General features: G+C 44.6%; 1 protein-coding gene across 6 annotated transcripts in view; it reads right to left on the bottom strand.

The window, feature by feature from the left end:
• Nucleotides 1-15,585, bottom strand: part of dgkza (diacylglycerol kinase, zeta a) — a 432,154-nt gene that overhangs the window by 113,990 nt on the left and 302,579 nt on the right. For 5 of the 6 annotated variants that reach the window (XM_067993676.1, XM_067993677.1, XM_067993673.1 and 2 more), the window contains 2 exons: nt 13,388-13,563; nt 8,091-8,204 (listed from right to left, as the gene is read on the bottom strand). In XM_067993676.1, coding sequence (XP_067849777.1) covers nt 8,091-8,204; nt 13,388-13,563 — 290 coding nt within the window. The other variant, XM_067993678.1, reaches the window with a different exon arrangement.

Below are 15,585 nucleotides of genomic sequence, written 5' to 3'. Positions count from 1 at the left end.
GCTGTACTATTTATTAGAGGATTCCAGGTGCTGTACTATTTATTAGAGGATTCCAGGTGCTGTACTATTTATTAGAGGATTCCAGGTGCTGTACTATTTATTGGAGGATTCCAGGTGCTGTACTATTTATTAGTGGATTCCAGGTGCTGTACTATTTATTCGTGGATTCCAGGTGCTGTACTATTTATTAGTGGATACCAGGTGCTGTACTATTTATTAGTGGATTCCTGGTGCTGTACTATTTATTAGTGGATTCCAGGTGCTGTACTATTTATTAGAGGATTCCAGGTGCTGTACTATTTATTGGAGGATTCCAGGTGCTGTACTATTTATTAGTGGATTCCAGGTGCTGTACTATTTATTCGTGGATTCCAGGTGCTGTACTATTTATTAGTGGATACCAGGTGCTGTACTATTTATTAGTGGATTCCTGGTGCTGTACTATTTATTAGTGGATTCCTGGTGCTGTACTATTTATTAGTGGATTCCAGGTGCTGTACTATTTATTAGTGGATTCCCAGTGCTGTACTATTTATTAGTGGATTCCCAGTGCTGTACTATTTATTAGTGGATTCCAGGTGCTGTACTATTTATTCGTGGATTCCAGGTGCTGTACTATTTATTAGTGGATTCCAGGTGCTGTACTATTTATTAGTGGATTCCTGGTACTGTACTATTTATTAGTGGATTCCAGGTGCTGTACTATTTATTAGTGGATTCCAGGTGCTGTACTATTTGTTAGTGGATTCCAGGTGCTGTACTATTTATTAGTGGATTACTGGGATTGTGCTATTTATTAGTGGATTCCAGGTGCTGTCCTATTTATTAGTGGATTCCAGGTGCTGTACTATTTATTCGTGGATTCCCAGTGCTGTACTATTTGTTAATGGATTCCCGGTGCTGTACTATTTATTAGTGGATTCCTGGTATTGTTCTATTTATTAGTGGATTCCAGGTGCTGTACTATTTATTAGTGGATTCCTGGGATTGTGCTGTTTATTAGTGGATTCCAGGTGCTGTCCTATTTATTAGTGGATTCCAGGTGCTGTACTATTTATTCGTGGATTCCCAGTGCTGTACTATTTGTTAATGGATTCCCGGTGCTGTACTATTTATTAGTGGATTCCTGGTATTGTTCTATTTATTACTGGATTCCAGGTGCTGTACTATTTATTGGTGAATTCCAGGTGCTGTCCTATTTATTAGTGGATTCCAGGTGCTGTACTATTTATTAGTGGATTCCAGGTGCTGTACTATATATTAGTGGATTGCTGGTATTGTACTATTTATTAGTGGATTCCAGGTGCTGTACTATTTATTAGTGGATTCCAGGTGCTGTCCTATTTATTAGTGGATTCCCAGTGCTGTACTATTTATTAGTGGATTCCCAGTGCTGTACTATTTATTAGTGGATACCAGGTGCTGTACTATTTATTAGTGGATTCCTGGTCCTGTACTATTTATTAGTGGATACCAGGTGCTGTACTATTTATTAGTGGATTCCTGGTCCTGTACTATTTATTAGTGGATACCAGGTGCTGTACTATTTATTAGTGGATTCCTGGTGCTGTACTATTTATTAGTGGATTCCTGGTGCTGTACTATTTATTAGTGGATTCCTGGTATTGTACTATTTGTTAGTGGATTCCAGGTGCTGTACTATTTATTAGTCGATACCAGGTGCTGTACTATTTATGAGTGGATTCCAGGTGCTGTACTATTTATTAGTGGATTCCCAGTGCTGAACTATTTATTAGTGGATTCCCAGTGCTGTACTATTTATTAGTGGATTCCAGGTGCTGTACTATTTATTCGTGGATTCCAGGTGCTGTACTATTAATGGATTCCCAGTGCTGTACTATTTATTCGTGGATTCCAGGTGCTGTACTATTTCTTCGTGGATACCAGGTGCTGTACTATTTATTAGTGGATTCCAGGTGCTGTACTATTTATTAGTGGATACCAGGTGCTGTACTATTTATTAGTGGATTCCAGGTGCTGTACTATTTATTAGTGGATTCCAGGTGCTGTACTATTTATTAGTGGATTCCTGGTATTGTACTATTTATTAGTGGATTCCAGGTGCTGTACTATTTATTAGTGGATTCCAGCTGCTGTACTATTTATTAGTGGATTCCCAGTGCTGTACTATTTATTAGTGGATACCAGGTGCTGTACTATTTATTAGTGGATTCCTGGTCCTGTACTATTTATTAGTGGATACCAGGTGCTGTACTATTTATCAGTGGATTCCTGGTGCTGTACTATTTATTAGTGGATTCCTGGTACTGTACTATTTATTAGTGGATTCCTGGTACTGTACTATTTATTAGTGGATTCCAGGTGCTGTACTATTTATGAGTGGATTCCAGGTGCTGTACTATTTATTAGTGGATTCCTGGTATTGTACTATTTATTAGTGGATTCCAGGTGCTGTACTATTTATTAGTGGATACCAGGTGCTGTGCTATTTATTAGTGGATACCAGGTGCTGTACTATTTATTAGTGGATTCCCAGTGCTGTACTATTTATTAGTGGATTCCAGGTGCTGTGCTGTTTGTTAGTGGATTCCAGGTGCTGTACTATTTGTTAGTGGATACCAGGTGCTGTACTATTTATTAGTGGATTCCAGGTGCTGTACTATTTATTAGTGGATACCAGGTGCTGTACTATTTATTTGTGGATTCCAGGTGCTGTACTATTTATTAGTGGATACCAGGTGCTGTACTATTTATTCGTGGATTCCTGGTGCTGCACTATTTATTAGTGGATTCCTGGTACTGTACTATTTATTAGTGGATTCCCAGTGCTGTACTATTTATTAGTGGATTCCAGGTGCTGTACTATTTATTCGTGGATTCCAGGTGCTGTACTATTAATGGATTCCCAGTGCTGTACTATTTATTAGTGGATACCAGGTGCTGTACTATTTCTTCGTGGATACCAGGTGCTGTACTATTTCTTCGTGGATTCCAGGTGCTGTACTATTTATTAGTGGATACCAGGTGCTGTACTATTTATTAGTGGATTCCAGGTGCTGTACTATTTATTAGTGGATTCCCAGTGCTGTCCTATTTATTAGTGGATACCAGGTGCTGTACTATTTATTCGTGGATTCCAGGTGCTGTACTATTTATTAGTGGATACCAGGTGCTGTACTATTTATTAGTGGATTCCAGGTGCTGTACTGTTTATTAGTGGATTCCAGGTGCTGTACTATTTATTAGTGGATTCCTGGTATTGTACTATTTATTAGTGGATTCCAGGTGCTGTACTATTTATTGGTGGATTCCAGCTGCTGTACTATTTATTAGTGGATTCCCAGTGCTGTACTATTTATTAGTGGATTCCCAGTGCTGTACTATTTATTAGTGGATACCAGGTGCTGTACTATTTATTAGTGGATTCCTGGTCCTGTACTATTTATTAGTGGATACCAGGTGCTGTACTATTTATTAGTGGATTCCTGGTGCTGTACTATTTATTAGTGGATTCCTGGTGCTGTACTATTTATTCGTGGATTCCTGGTACTGTACTATTTATTAGTGGATTCCTGGTGCTGTACTATTTGTTAGTGGATTCCTGGTACTGTACTATTTATTAGTGGATACCAGGTGCTGTACTATTTATTAGTGGATTCCAGGTGCTGTACTATTTATTAGTGGATTCCAGGTGCTGTACTATTTATTAGTGGATTCCTGGTATTGTACTATTTATTAGTGGATTCCAGGTGCTGTACTATTTATTAGTGGATACCAGGTGCTGTGCTATTTATTAGTGGATACCAGGTGCTGTACTATTTATTAGTGGATTCCCAGTGCTGTACTATTGATTAGTGGATTCCCAGTGCTGTGCTGTTTGTTAGTGGATTCCAGGTGCTGTACTATTTGTTAGTGGATACCAGGTGCTGTACTATTTATTAGTGGATTCCAGGTGCTGTACTATTTATTAGTGGATACCAGGTGCTGTACTATTTATTAGTGGATTCCAGGTGCTGTACTATTTATTAGTGGATACCAGGTGTTGTACTATTTATTAGTGGATTCCAGGTGCTGTACTATTTATTGGTGGATTCCAGGTGCTGTACTATTTATTAGTGGATTCCAGGTGCTGTACTATTTATTAGTGGATTCCAGGTGCTGTACTATTTATTAGTGGATACCAGGTGCTGTACTATTTATTAGTGGATACCAGGTGCTGTACTATTTATTTGTGGATTCCAGGTGCTGTACTATTTATTAGTGGATACCAGGTGCTGTACTATTTATTAGTGGATTCCTGGTGCTGTACTATTTATTAGTGGATTCCTGGTACTGTACTATTTATTAGTGGATTCCAGATGCTGTACTATTTATTAGTGGATTCCCAGTGCTGTACTATTTATTAGTGGATACCAGGTGCTGTACTATTTATTAGTGGATACCAGGTGCTGTACTATTTATTAGTGGATACCAGGTGCTGTACTATTTATTAGTGGATACCAGGTGCTGTACTATTTATTCGTGGATTCCTGGTGCTGTACTATTTATTAGAGGATTCCAGGTGCTGTACTATTTATTAGTGGATACCAGGTGCTGTACTATTTATTAGTGGATTCCAGGTGCTGTACTATTTATTAGTGGATTCCAGGTGCTGTACTATTTATTCGTGGATTCCAGATGCTGTACTATTTATTAGTGGATTCCCAGTGCTGTCCTATTTATTGGTGGATACCAGGCGCTGTACTATTTATTAGTGGATTCCAGGTGCTGTACTATTTATTAGTGGATTCCAGGTGCTGTACTATTTATTAGTGGATACCAGGTACTGTACTATTTAATAGTGGATTCCAGATGCTGTACTATTTATTAGTGGATTCCCAGTGCTGTACTGTTTATTAGTGGATTCCTGGTACTGACTTGTTGATTCGTGGATTCCAGTGCTGTACCATTTGTTAATGAATTACTGGTGATGTACTGTTTATTAGTGATTCGGGAATTTTGCAGTTGGATTGGAAAATTGCAAACACCACTCCGTTATTTTGGTCGGGAGGGAGGGAGAAAGAAACCAGTTAAGTTCAGACCTGTCAGTCTAATGTCATTTGTGGGGAAGCTACTGAAATCTGTCATCAGGAACCGAGTGACTGAGCAATTAGACAAATATGAGCCGATCAGAGAGAGTTAGCGTGGATTTGTGAAGGGTAAATCGTGTTTGACTAAACAAAATGAATTTTTTTGATGAGGTCACTAACATGGTAGATAAGGGACTGTCTATAGCTGTTAACTGTATGGATTTCCAGAAGGCATTTGATAAGGTTCCACGAGAGATTATTAGCAAAAATGAAACCACGTGGAATTGGAGGTAACCTTGCAACATGGGTTGGTAATTGGTTGCGAGGTGGGAGACGAAGAGTCGGGATAAAGGGATCCTACTCTGATTGGCGTGATGTGACAAGTGGTGTTCCCCAGGCATCTGTACTGCGGCCTCAGCTTTTCACTGTATATATCAATGACTTGGATGACGTTATGGAGACGTGTATATCCAAGTTTGCAGATGATACTACGTTGGGGGGGGGGCACAATAAGGTGTGCAGATGGGTGCAGGAAGCTCCAAAGGGACATTGATAGATCAAGTGAGTGGACAACACTGTGACAAATCGGAGTATTTTCTTAATGGTGAGAAAGTAGGATCTGTACAGGAGCAATGAGATTTGGGTGTTCAGGTGCACAGATCATTAAAAGCTAGTCGACAGGTACAAAAAATAATCAAAAAGGCTAATGGAATGTTGGCCTATATCTCAAGGGGGTTGGAATACAAATGGGAGGAAATTATGCTACAGTTATATACAGCTTTGGTCAGACCCCATCTGGAATATTGTGTTCAGTTCTGGGCACCTCACCTCAGGAAGGACATATTGGCCTTTGAGGGGGTATAGTATAGATTCACCAGAATGATGCCAGGGCTCAAAGGGTTAATTTCTGAGTATGTGTTGCATAAACTCTTGAGTACATTGAGAGGTGATCTAATCGAGGTATTTAAAATGAAAAAAGGATTCCATAGGGTAAATATGGAGAAACTATTTCCTCCGGTGGGGGAATCAAGAACAAGGGGGCACAATCTTAAAATTATTCAGGACTAAAATCAGGAAGCAGTTTTTCACACAAAGTATAGTGTAAACCTGGAACTCTCTCCCCAAAAGGCTGTGGAAGCTGGATCAATTGGAATTTTGAAGACTGAGGTCGACAGATTTTTGTTAGGTAAGAGTATTAAGGGACAAGAAGCAAAGCCATTATCTAACTGAATGGTGAACAGGCTTGAGGGGCTGAATGGACTGCTCCTGTTTCTGTCCCCTCAGTTGCAAACATAGCTTATCTGTGGGTTGGGATGTTGGGGAGAAACAGCAGCACTTCGCCCTCCCGTCCCCCAGTGTAAACAATTGGGAATAGAGATTGGAAGGTAGGGAGAAACTGCACAAATACACACTCTCTCTCACACACACGCACGCACGCACGCACACACACACACACACACACACACACACACACACGGTCCATGAGAAATTTCAGTACTTCAACTCATCCCCACATACATTTATACAAAGAAGACTACCCTGGTGAGGTGTTCTTACACAAAAATGGTTGGAATTTCACATACTTAAATTTTTTTTTATTGGAGTTATTTTCAGCAGAGTTATTTTTATATTGTGCAATGATTGATTGATTGCATCGCAGATGGGCCGGAGATGATGGATGGATTAGGGCTTTAGAACCAAATGGGAGAAAATTCTCTACGTTTTTGCCTGGTTGAAAAAAATGGAATAATCACCCATTAGAAAAAAAATGACAAGGGAGAGTTTTTCACTGAGGCCAAGTACCCTCGGTGGGGGGGAGGGCACAGTATTGGGCACACCGATGTTAATTATGTTCTTTAGCCAACACCAGGAAACATTTGATGGCAGGCCGGGTGAGGATATCCTGGTCGGTTTTCTCTCTCTCGAAGTCTCTGCTCCGTAATCGAAGCAGTGCCCTCTCACTCCATCTTATAGGACCTCTAGAGGGCAAAATGTTTCCTCCTTTGAATTTCCTCCCCCCCTTCTCCCCTGTGCCACCTGCTACTCGACTCAGGGGATTAGAGGAGGCAGACACTCTGTCACTCCCCAGCCTCACATCAACCCCGTCGCTACAGGAGCGACTCATTTCCTCTGTAATTTCCCCGCCCCTCGCGGCTCTTCAAATAAACCTTGCTGGGAGCTCATTCCAAACGTTTTCAAATGTCATTGTGGGGATATACGTACCGATGGGGCTGGAAGGGGCGAGGGAGGGGTAATGGAGGGATCCAACTCAGTGCACCTGTGTAAATAGTTAGGTGCCAATGGGATTCAGAACCTGTAAAACGGATCGTGCCCTAAATTTTAGGAGTGGCATTTAATATCAGCGAGGCTCATTTAAACGCACGGAGCTGGGATTATTTTTCACAGTGACATACATCGAAACAGGCGACATTTTTAAACAGGAGTGGGCGGGTGTCACTCACAACGAGCGGTGCTGGGCAGGCCCGATGGACGTGAAATGGAGGAGCCGGCCTTGGTGGGAACGCACGGCGCAATGCTTTGTTTTATTTAGAGCATTGGCATCGGTTCACAGTCAGCTTCCGAGTGGCAGAGGAGGGACGGAGGTCACATTTTTTTCTCTCCCCCCCCCCCCCACCCCCACCCCCCGAATTGGATCCAGTTACAGAAAAACGCTTTGAAACCCCTGAATCTGACATTTCTCCACTGTTAATGTTCTATGTAGGTCACTTCTATTTGAATTCGAACAATGCCCCTAAAGCAGTTGGAACAGTGGATTTGCTTGTTTTCGAGAAATGGGGGTTAAGAAAAGACGAGTAAGAGCCACTTAAAGCAGGATAGCTGTGCAGATGGACGGGGAACCATGCGGTTCAGAAAGAACAGGGAGTCTGGTCACTTTCCGTTCCATTTTGAAACTGTGCATTGTGGAGTGTTTCTATCGAGCTCAGCTCCGCGCGCTCTCCCTGCGGTTTCCCCCTCCTTTCAGGCACTGGCATTTTGTTTAGGTTTTTGTGTCCGTTTCCTTTTGAAGCTTTCCCTCACCTGCTGAGCAAAGGCTTTGAGGCTCTGAGCGACTCACTGTGGGCCAGCGCCTCAGCAACCGAGCTGTCGCTAGAAATACGCTTCCTCTGGGAGGCTTTCTGCAAATCCAAAATTCTGCAATGGGAAGAAGAAAAAAAAAACATAAATCAGTCGAGAACTTGACTGAGAGAGCGAGTGAGAGATAGAGTGAGAGCGAGATAGGGACAGAACGAGAGAGAGAGAGAGAGAGAGAGATTTAGAGCAGAGATGTCTGCAGTCATGAACTTGATCCTGTGTTGTGCGACGACCTCGTGACCCCAGGCTGCCCACAGCTTTTGTTTACTTCCAGATTGCTGTAAAGTTTGAGGGAAGTGATTTCAGAAGCTCCCTCGGTGACCTCTGCCGTGACCCCCCTTCTCACTCATTATGTGTTGCAGTTTTCAAAAACAGGCATTACCTCCCCCAGACAGTAACTGCCAACAAGGAGTGTCTTAGATTGTATCCTGTTTGTGGCAAGGAAGTTCTCCCCTCCATCTGTCCCACACTGTGCTGAGGAATGCAGTACAGGTAGTGCGAGGTCAGGTGAAGTCGTGCTAACAATCTCCCTGCATGCCAGTCTGACAACTCACACCAGCAACCTCTCTGCTGCTCTTCTCCTGTTTCTTTAAATTCATCTGTAGGAGCCCTTGAAAGAAAAAGAAAACTACGCAGGAGTCCCACTCCTGATTGCCATCTTATGATCCCGACTGGAACGGGCGCCTGTGTGGACATTGGGCGAGAACATGACAGGACATGCTGTGATGCTCACCGTTGTCAAATAGCCTACTGACATCACTTTCTAGCTCACACATCAAAATCAGCCACTAGGGCAAGGTGGTTGCAAGCTGCCTGCGCCCACGGAACTACATCAATCAGGAGATGTGTGGGGGGGGGGGAAAGATTAGACAGCTGGGATGTGCTGCAGACATCTCTGAACCACCAGCACGTTCTGTGTAACAAGAACGGGACGTTCGGCCGCTAGAGATTCTGTCCAGCGATGAGTAGCTCGTCCAAAGCGTTTTGACATTGTCAACTCCTATCGATTAAACACAAATAGCCACCGATCAAGGTCTGCCTTGAAGTGCAGTCTAACTGAGGGATGTAAGGAAGCACAGGAAGCACTGAGAATGAAGGGAAATAATGCTCAGTGGGTAGCACTCTCGCCTCTGAGTCAGAAGATTGTGGGTTCAAGTCCCGCTCCAGAGACTTGAGCACATAATCCAGGCTGACACCTCAGTGCAGTACTGAGGGAGGGCTGTCAGAGGTGCCGTCTCTCTGGTGAGACGCTTAACTGAGGCCCTGTCTGCCCTCTCAGGTAAATGTAAAAGATCCCATTCAAAGAAGAGCAAGGCGAATATTTATCCATCAACCAACATCACTAAAACAGATTTTCTGGTCATTATCACTTTGCTGTTTGTGGGATCTTGCTGTGTGCAAATTGGCTGCCGCGTTTCCTACATTACAACAGTGACTACACTTCAAAATTACTTCATTGGCTGTAAAGAGCTTTGGGGTGTCCTGAGGTTGTGAATGGCGCAAAATAAATGAAAGTTCTTTCTTTTAACCCACACGGTGGCCTGTTCTAGTGCCGTTAGCTCGCTGCCATCCAAAAAAATAAGCCCACCTGGATTTGCTAAGGCCGACTGCAGCAGTCACTGGCCAAGCTTCCTCCTGGGTTGTAGCCGGCTGCACGAGACCTGTGCAACTGGAGATGGCAGAACTGGCGCAGGTCACAAGCAAAATAAAGGCGGCAATAGGGGAAGCACTGGGACTCACAAATCGGAAACCGGAGCAGGTTACGTGCGCCTGAGTTGGTTTCCCGTGGTTCGGAAACCAGTTATCCTATTTTTGCTACACCTCCACGTGTTTCCGAGTAGACATGAACACATTCATTTAGCAACTCGCCAAGGTTTCTTCGGCAGCACCTCCCAAACCCGCGTCTTCCACTACCCGGAAGGACAAGGACAGCAGGTACAAGGGAACACCACCACCAAGTTGCCCTTCCATGTCACACACATCCCGACTTGGAAATATATCGCCGTTCCTTCATCGTCGCTGGGTCAAAATCCTGGAACTCCCTTCCTAACAGCACTGTGGGAGAACCTTCACCTCACGGACTGCAGCAGTTCAAGAAGGCGGCTCACCACCACCTTCTCAAGGGCAATTAGAGATGGGCAATAAATGCCGGCCTCGCCAGCGACGCCCAAATCCTGAGAATGAATTAAACTAAAAAATCTGCACTTGCTAACACTGCTGATGCTCGGGGACTGGAGCTCATGAAACATCACCGACATTGCCACTGACTCTTACAAACACACACGCCTGGTATAAAGAAAGCCGGGAACTGAGTGGAAAGGAGGCACAGAAGCACAGGCAAGAGAATGACGGTTACCTCTTTTTCACAGGAAAGGGGAAGCCAGAGTGTGAGGAGAAGAGAGACTTCTTGTGACGTCTGGTAAGGGCTTCGCTGTCAGAGTGAGGGCTGGTAGGACTGAGGAGGGAGGGGGATGGTGGGAAGGGAAAGGATGACAGAAAGAGGAGAGAACACAGGAGAAAAACAAGGACATTTTAGTTGGAAGCTGCAAGGCCACGCAGTGCGACAGAGAATCAGATGCGAGACAGGAAACAGGGATGAGCCTCAGCTTCATTTTCAAACCCGGCACTGGCACAGATTTAACCTCCTCTGAATTTCCCATCCCCCCCCCCCCTTCCCCCACCCTCACTTGAACTCACTGATTTCTGATCTATCCGCATACTGGACATTTGAACTAAGAGCGGAGGAGCTGTGACCGAATGAACCTGTGTGTAAAACGTACGAAAAAGATGGGCAGGAAAAGACCAGCTGGTCCAACAAGCCTGCTCCACACGCATGACGGCTGGAGCCTCCTGACTAGAACACTTCCCTCCCTCCCCGCAGCACACAAAAGCTAACTGACCGCTGCATTCAGAAATCAGAATCACAATTTTGGATGAGGAGACCCAGTAAAGCAGTGTTTGGAAATTACATAGCCGGGCCCACATCCCAGAGGAAGGTTTGCATTAACGTTAAAGAGCACAGCGCATCAGTGCTTCGACATGCTGCGTCACAGAGCGGTAGAGCTGGAGTTAGAGCCGGCAGTGCCCCTTGCGGTGAGCTCCAGACGGTGCCACCGGAGGAGAAGCCAAGGAGTGGAGGCCAGACGTTGTCCTGCAGCCAGGGAGAGACAATCATAATGGCTGCCTCCAGTGTATCTCGTAGTGGTCAGAAGCTCTGGCAGAGGTCTGAGAGCAGGTCACTACTTGGTACAGCTTACCAACGCAACAGTACCTCAGTCAGAGTCGGCGCCTTCGGGGGAGGAGGGCGAAGAGAGAATAAGGAAAAACAAAGTTGCTGTCACGTTAAGACCATTGGTGGAAGTGGCGAGTCTAAATGTTTAAAAAAAAAATCCAAGATTAAACTTAAGACAGGCTTCGGTGAAATCAGTTAGATTGCCTGGCAGCTCCACGGAAGCTCAGTATCCCTGAGGCCAAAAGCTTTTTTTAAGTGATGGAACAAACCCTAATGTTACAAAAAATGTCTCAGAAGTCAGGGACAGCTACAACCCCAGAATATTAACCCGGAGTGAAAAGAAATGCTTAGGAATTTAAAATTCTGAGGGGTTTTAATGAGGTAAATGGGGGGAGGGGTGGGTTACTACTTTCCATTGGTCGGTGAGTTGGTAACTAGAGGGCATCAATTTAAGATCATCAGCAGAAAAACGAAGGGAGAGTTTTTTTTTTAAGCAGAGGATTGTTAGGACATGGAATGCTTGACCAGAAATAGTGAGAAAAGCAGAATCCATAATAGCTTTCATAAGGGGAGGGGACAAATATGTGACAAAGAAGCATTTTAAAGGCTAAGGGGCAGAAGCAGAGGAATGGGATTAGGTGGATAGCCCTTTCCGAGAGCCGGCACAGGCGCGGCGGGCAGAATGGCCTCCTTCTGTGCTGTAAAATTCTATGATTAAGTTTTATTATTTCGAATGCTCTTTTTTTAAAAAAAGAAAATGCCTCACAATCGTTATTTTTTTAAAAAGAAATGGGAAACTGGATACTTTTGCGGCTAATCTTTGCAGCATTTTCTCTGCAGACCACGGGTTCTAGAACAACGGCGAAGTCCAGTGTCAGAGAGTATTGAGATCGAGGAGTTGCCACTAAGCAGTAGCAACTTTGCACCTTTCTCACAAATTTGCACACGAGTGCGCCAGATAAACACAAAACTGGCTTTTACCGGTCGAGAGCTCGTCTGTCTCCCCACCCCCACCCCACCCCCCCCCCACAATGGCCTGTCACCCACCCATCATCATCTCATCATGTGCTCACTCAGTAAGCTCTGCTGATGGCGAGCAATTACTGAAAAAAATTGGAAAAGTCGAAGAGAAATAATTACCTGAAATCACGCTCCATCACTTGTCATCAGCCCACGTCTGATGCCAGCTCCTAACAAAGTACCTGCTTTTAGTCTGGCATCAATCCGCCGCCTTCAAGAGGGGGCACTACAGGTGTCCATTTCTGAACGGATTACTGGTTATTAAGTTATGGAGGCGAGACAAAAGCTCCTTCCACTCTGGAAATGGAAGCTGGACCACTGCCTGTGACAAGGCTGACAGGCTGGGGAGAGACGGGTTATTATATCTCTGATATTAAGCTCATGACGGTCGTGTGCTTTGTTTGAAATACCTGCCACTTCCCCCCTGTCATTTTACCAGCAACACCGCAAGCTATTTTTCAAATAACCAACCCGAAGGACGACTTTCAACAGGAGCAAATAAAAGGGATACTGACCACAGCCTCTGCTTTCATTCCAGGATAACAGCTGCTTTCAAACAGACGTCCCCTTTACGTTCATGGTGGCGCGGCACACGGTCTGTTTATGCGCTGAGGCACTGCACCTCACCAATGAATGGTTAGCTGCAAGTTCTCTCCCCCACCGTTCCCCCAAATGCTGAGTTTCGTATCTCAGTCAGTAACATTTGAGGAAGGAGTTCAATGGGAGCTGGGTAGCAGATGGATTCCAAGCAACTAATTATAGAGCAGGATTGGCGCAGTTCTTTTTTAACACTGAGTTGAGTTTCCTATCTCTCTTCCACACACACACACACACACACACACACACAAATAAACGCACCGCTTCTCCAGACCAATGCTATACACAAAATTCTTAGATGCAGACACAGCTTCTCTGGGGAAACACTATTTAATTCCTTGCGAATTTCATTAATGTCTTATATATCCAACAGGGAACCGCTCAGATCCCTTACCTTGGGACTGGCGATGATGGCGGTGAAGAGGAGCATGATGGGAAGGTGAAGGAGCCAGATGAGCCAACCAAATCAGGCATTCCTGGGGATGTCCCCACAGTTTCTGTGATCACGAGTTCCGGGTCCAGGATGAAGAGTTCATCTTGGGAAATGTCAGTCACATAGTGCAAGTGTTCCTGAAAGGGAGCGCAGAGAAAGGAATTATTCAAGCTGATAGCCATGTCTAAAAGGAAAAAGAAAGAAAGACTTGCATTTGTATAGCACCTTTCACAACATCAGGACATCCCAAAGCGCTTTGTAGCCAATTAAGTACTTTTGAAGTGTAGCCACTGTTGTAATGTAGAAAACATGGCAGCCAAATTGTGCACAACAAGCTCCCACAAACAGCAATGAGATAAAGACCAGATAATCAAACTCCTTAATCTGTTTTAGTGATGTTGATTGAGGGACAAATATTGGCCAACTCCCCTGCTCTTCTTCGAAATTGTGCCATGGGATCTTTTGCGTCCACCTGAGAAGACAAACAGGGCCTTGGTTTAACATCTCATCTGAAAGACGGCACCTCTGACGGTGCAGCACTCCCTCAGTACTGCACTGAAGTGTCAGTCTGGATTTTTGTGCTCAAGTCTCTGGAGTGGGGGATTTGAACCCACATCTTCTGACTCAGAGGCGAGAGTGCTACCCACTGAGCCACGGCTGACACCTAGACACCAGTCCAGGTGAACTGAGCTCTGCCCTCAAGAGTCATTACAGCTGCTCATAATTATTTCCATTTCATCCGACCTATGCTTTTAAATGCTTCATTGTTCTATCACACAGGAGCTAGTATTACTTACCCCTTTAGTATGCACACTGCCGGCTCCCAGCTCCCAGTGTGACTTACAACGCACCGTGCACCATAGTTGCAGTGGTGCTTCTGCGGGTCTGGTCCTGTCAGCTTTCCTTGCTCCCTCTTTAAGTCTCCTTAAGCCTCACGTCATTCAACCACCCCCACCCTCTCCTCGCCCCAATCAAGATGAGGAGCTGTTGACCTTCTCCCGGAGTTCTGGTGATGCCGGTCCAGAGGTGCCCTGGTTATTGAGCTCTCTGATTTTCCTCCTCTCCCTGTGGCTCAGGTACCCTGCTCCACTCTATTGACCCACGACGGAAGGTCAGGCGCTGTGCACAAAAAAAAGGGGCAAATGGGTTTTGAACCCATAATCTGAGATCCATAAATTTATCGTTAACTTAACGAGTGGGCAGTAAGGTAATTCAGCTTTGTTTCTGATCCTGTTGCCGTCTGCTATCTTACACCTAGTTCTGATGTGTCTGCTGACCAGGCAGTCAATCACTGTCCCAGAGCGCCCAAGACCCATCTAAAGAGGCAGTCTCCATAGAGGCCTCGACAGGAAGCATTGTCCTTGATAGGCATATAACCACCAGGGGGACGGAGTTGGAGGCAGTCATGTTCTCTGATGTGTAAAAGTGGATCAGCCCACCTGTACAGGTGGTTTGGTGCTCGATGCTCTGCACAGACTTCAGTGAAAAGCACAGCACAGAAGGAGGCCATTCGGTCCATCGTGCCGATGGCTCAGTGGGTAGCAGGCTCACCTCTGAGTCAGATGATTATTGATTCAAGTCCCACTCCACAGACTTGAGCACGTAGTCTAGGCTGAAACTCTAGTACAGTACTGAGGGAGTGCTGTTCTGTTGGAGGCGTCGTCTTTCAGGTGAGACGTTAAACCAAGGTCCCGTCTGCCCTCTCAGATGGACATAAAAAGTCCCACGGCCCTATTTCGAAGAAGAGCAGGGGAGTTCTCCCGGTGTTCTGGCCAATATTTATCCCTCAATCAACATCACTAAAACAGATTATCTGGTCATTATCACATTGCTGTTTGTGGGACCTTGCTGTGCATAAATTGTCTGCTGCGTTTCCTACTTTATAACAGTGATTACACTTCAAAATGTACTTCCTTGCCTGTAAAGCGCTTTGGGGTTATCCTGAGGTTGTGAAAGATTCTATATAAATGCAAGTCCTTCTTTCTTTCTTTGATAGAGCTATCCAATTAGTCCAATTCTTTCCCCATAGCCCCGCAAATTTTTCCTTTTCAAGTATTTATCCAATTCCATTTTGAAAGCTACTGTTCAATCTGCTTCCACCACCCTTTCCAGCAGTGTATCTCCAGCTGTTGAAAGAAGGCATGTCAGGAAGAAATGAA

The sequence above is a fragment of the Heptranchias perlo genome, chromosome 12 (assembly GCF_035084215.1).
Source record: "Heptranchias perlo isolate sHepPer1 chromosome 12, sHepPer1.hap1, whole genome shotgun sequence".
In the NCBI taxonomy this organism is placed as follows: domain Eukaryota; kingdom Metazoa; phylum Chordata; class Chondrichthyes; order Hexanchiformes; family Hexanchidae; genus Heptranchias; species Heptranchias perlo.
The sequence above is the reverse complement of the archived record's forward strand: the minus strand, read 5'-3'. Positions and strand labels throughout refer to the sequence as shown.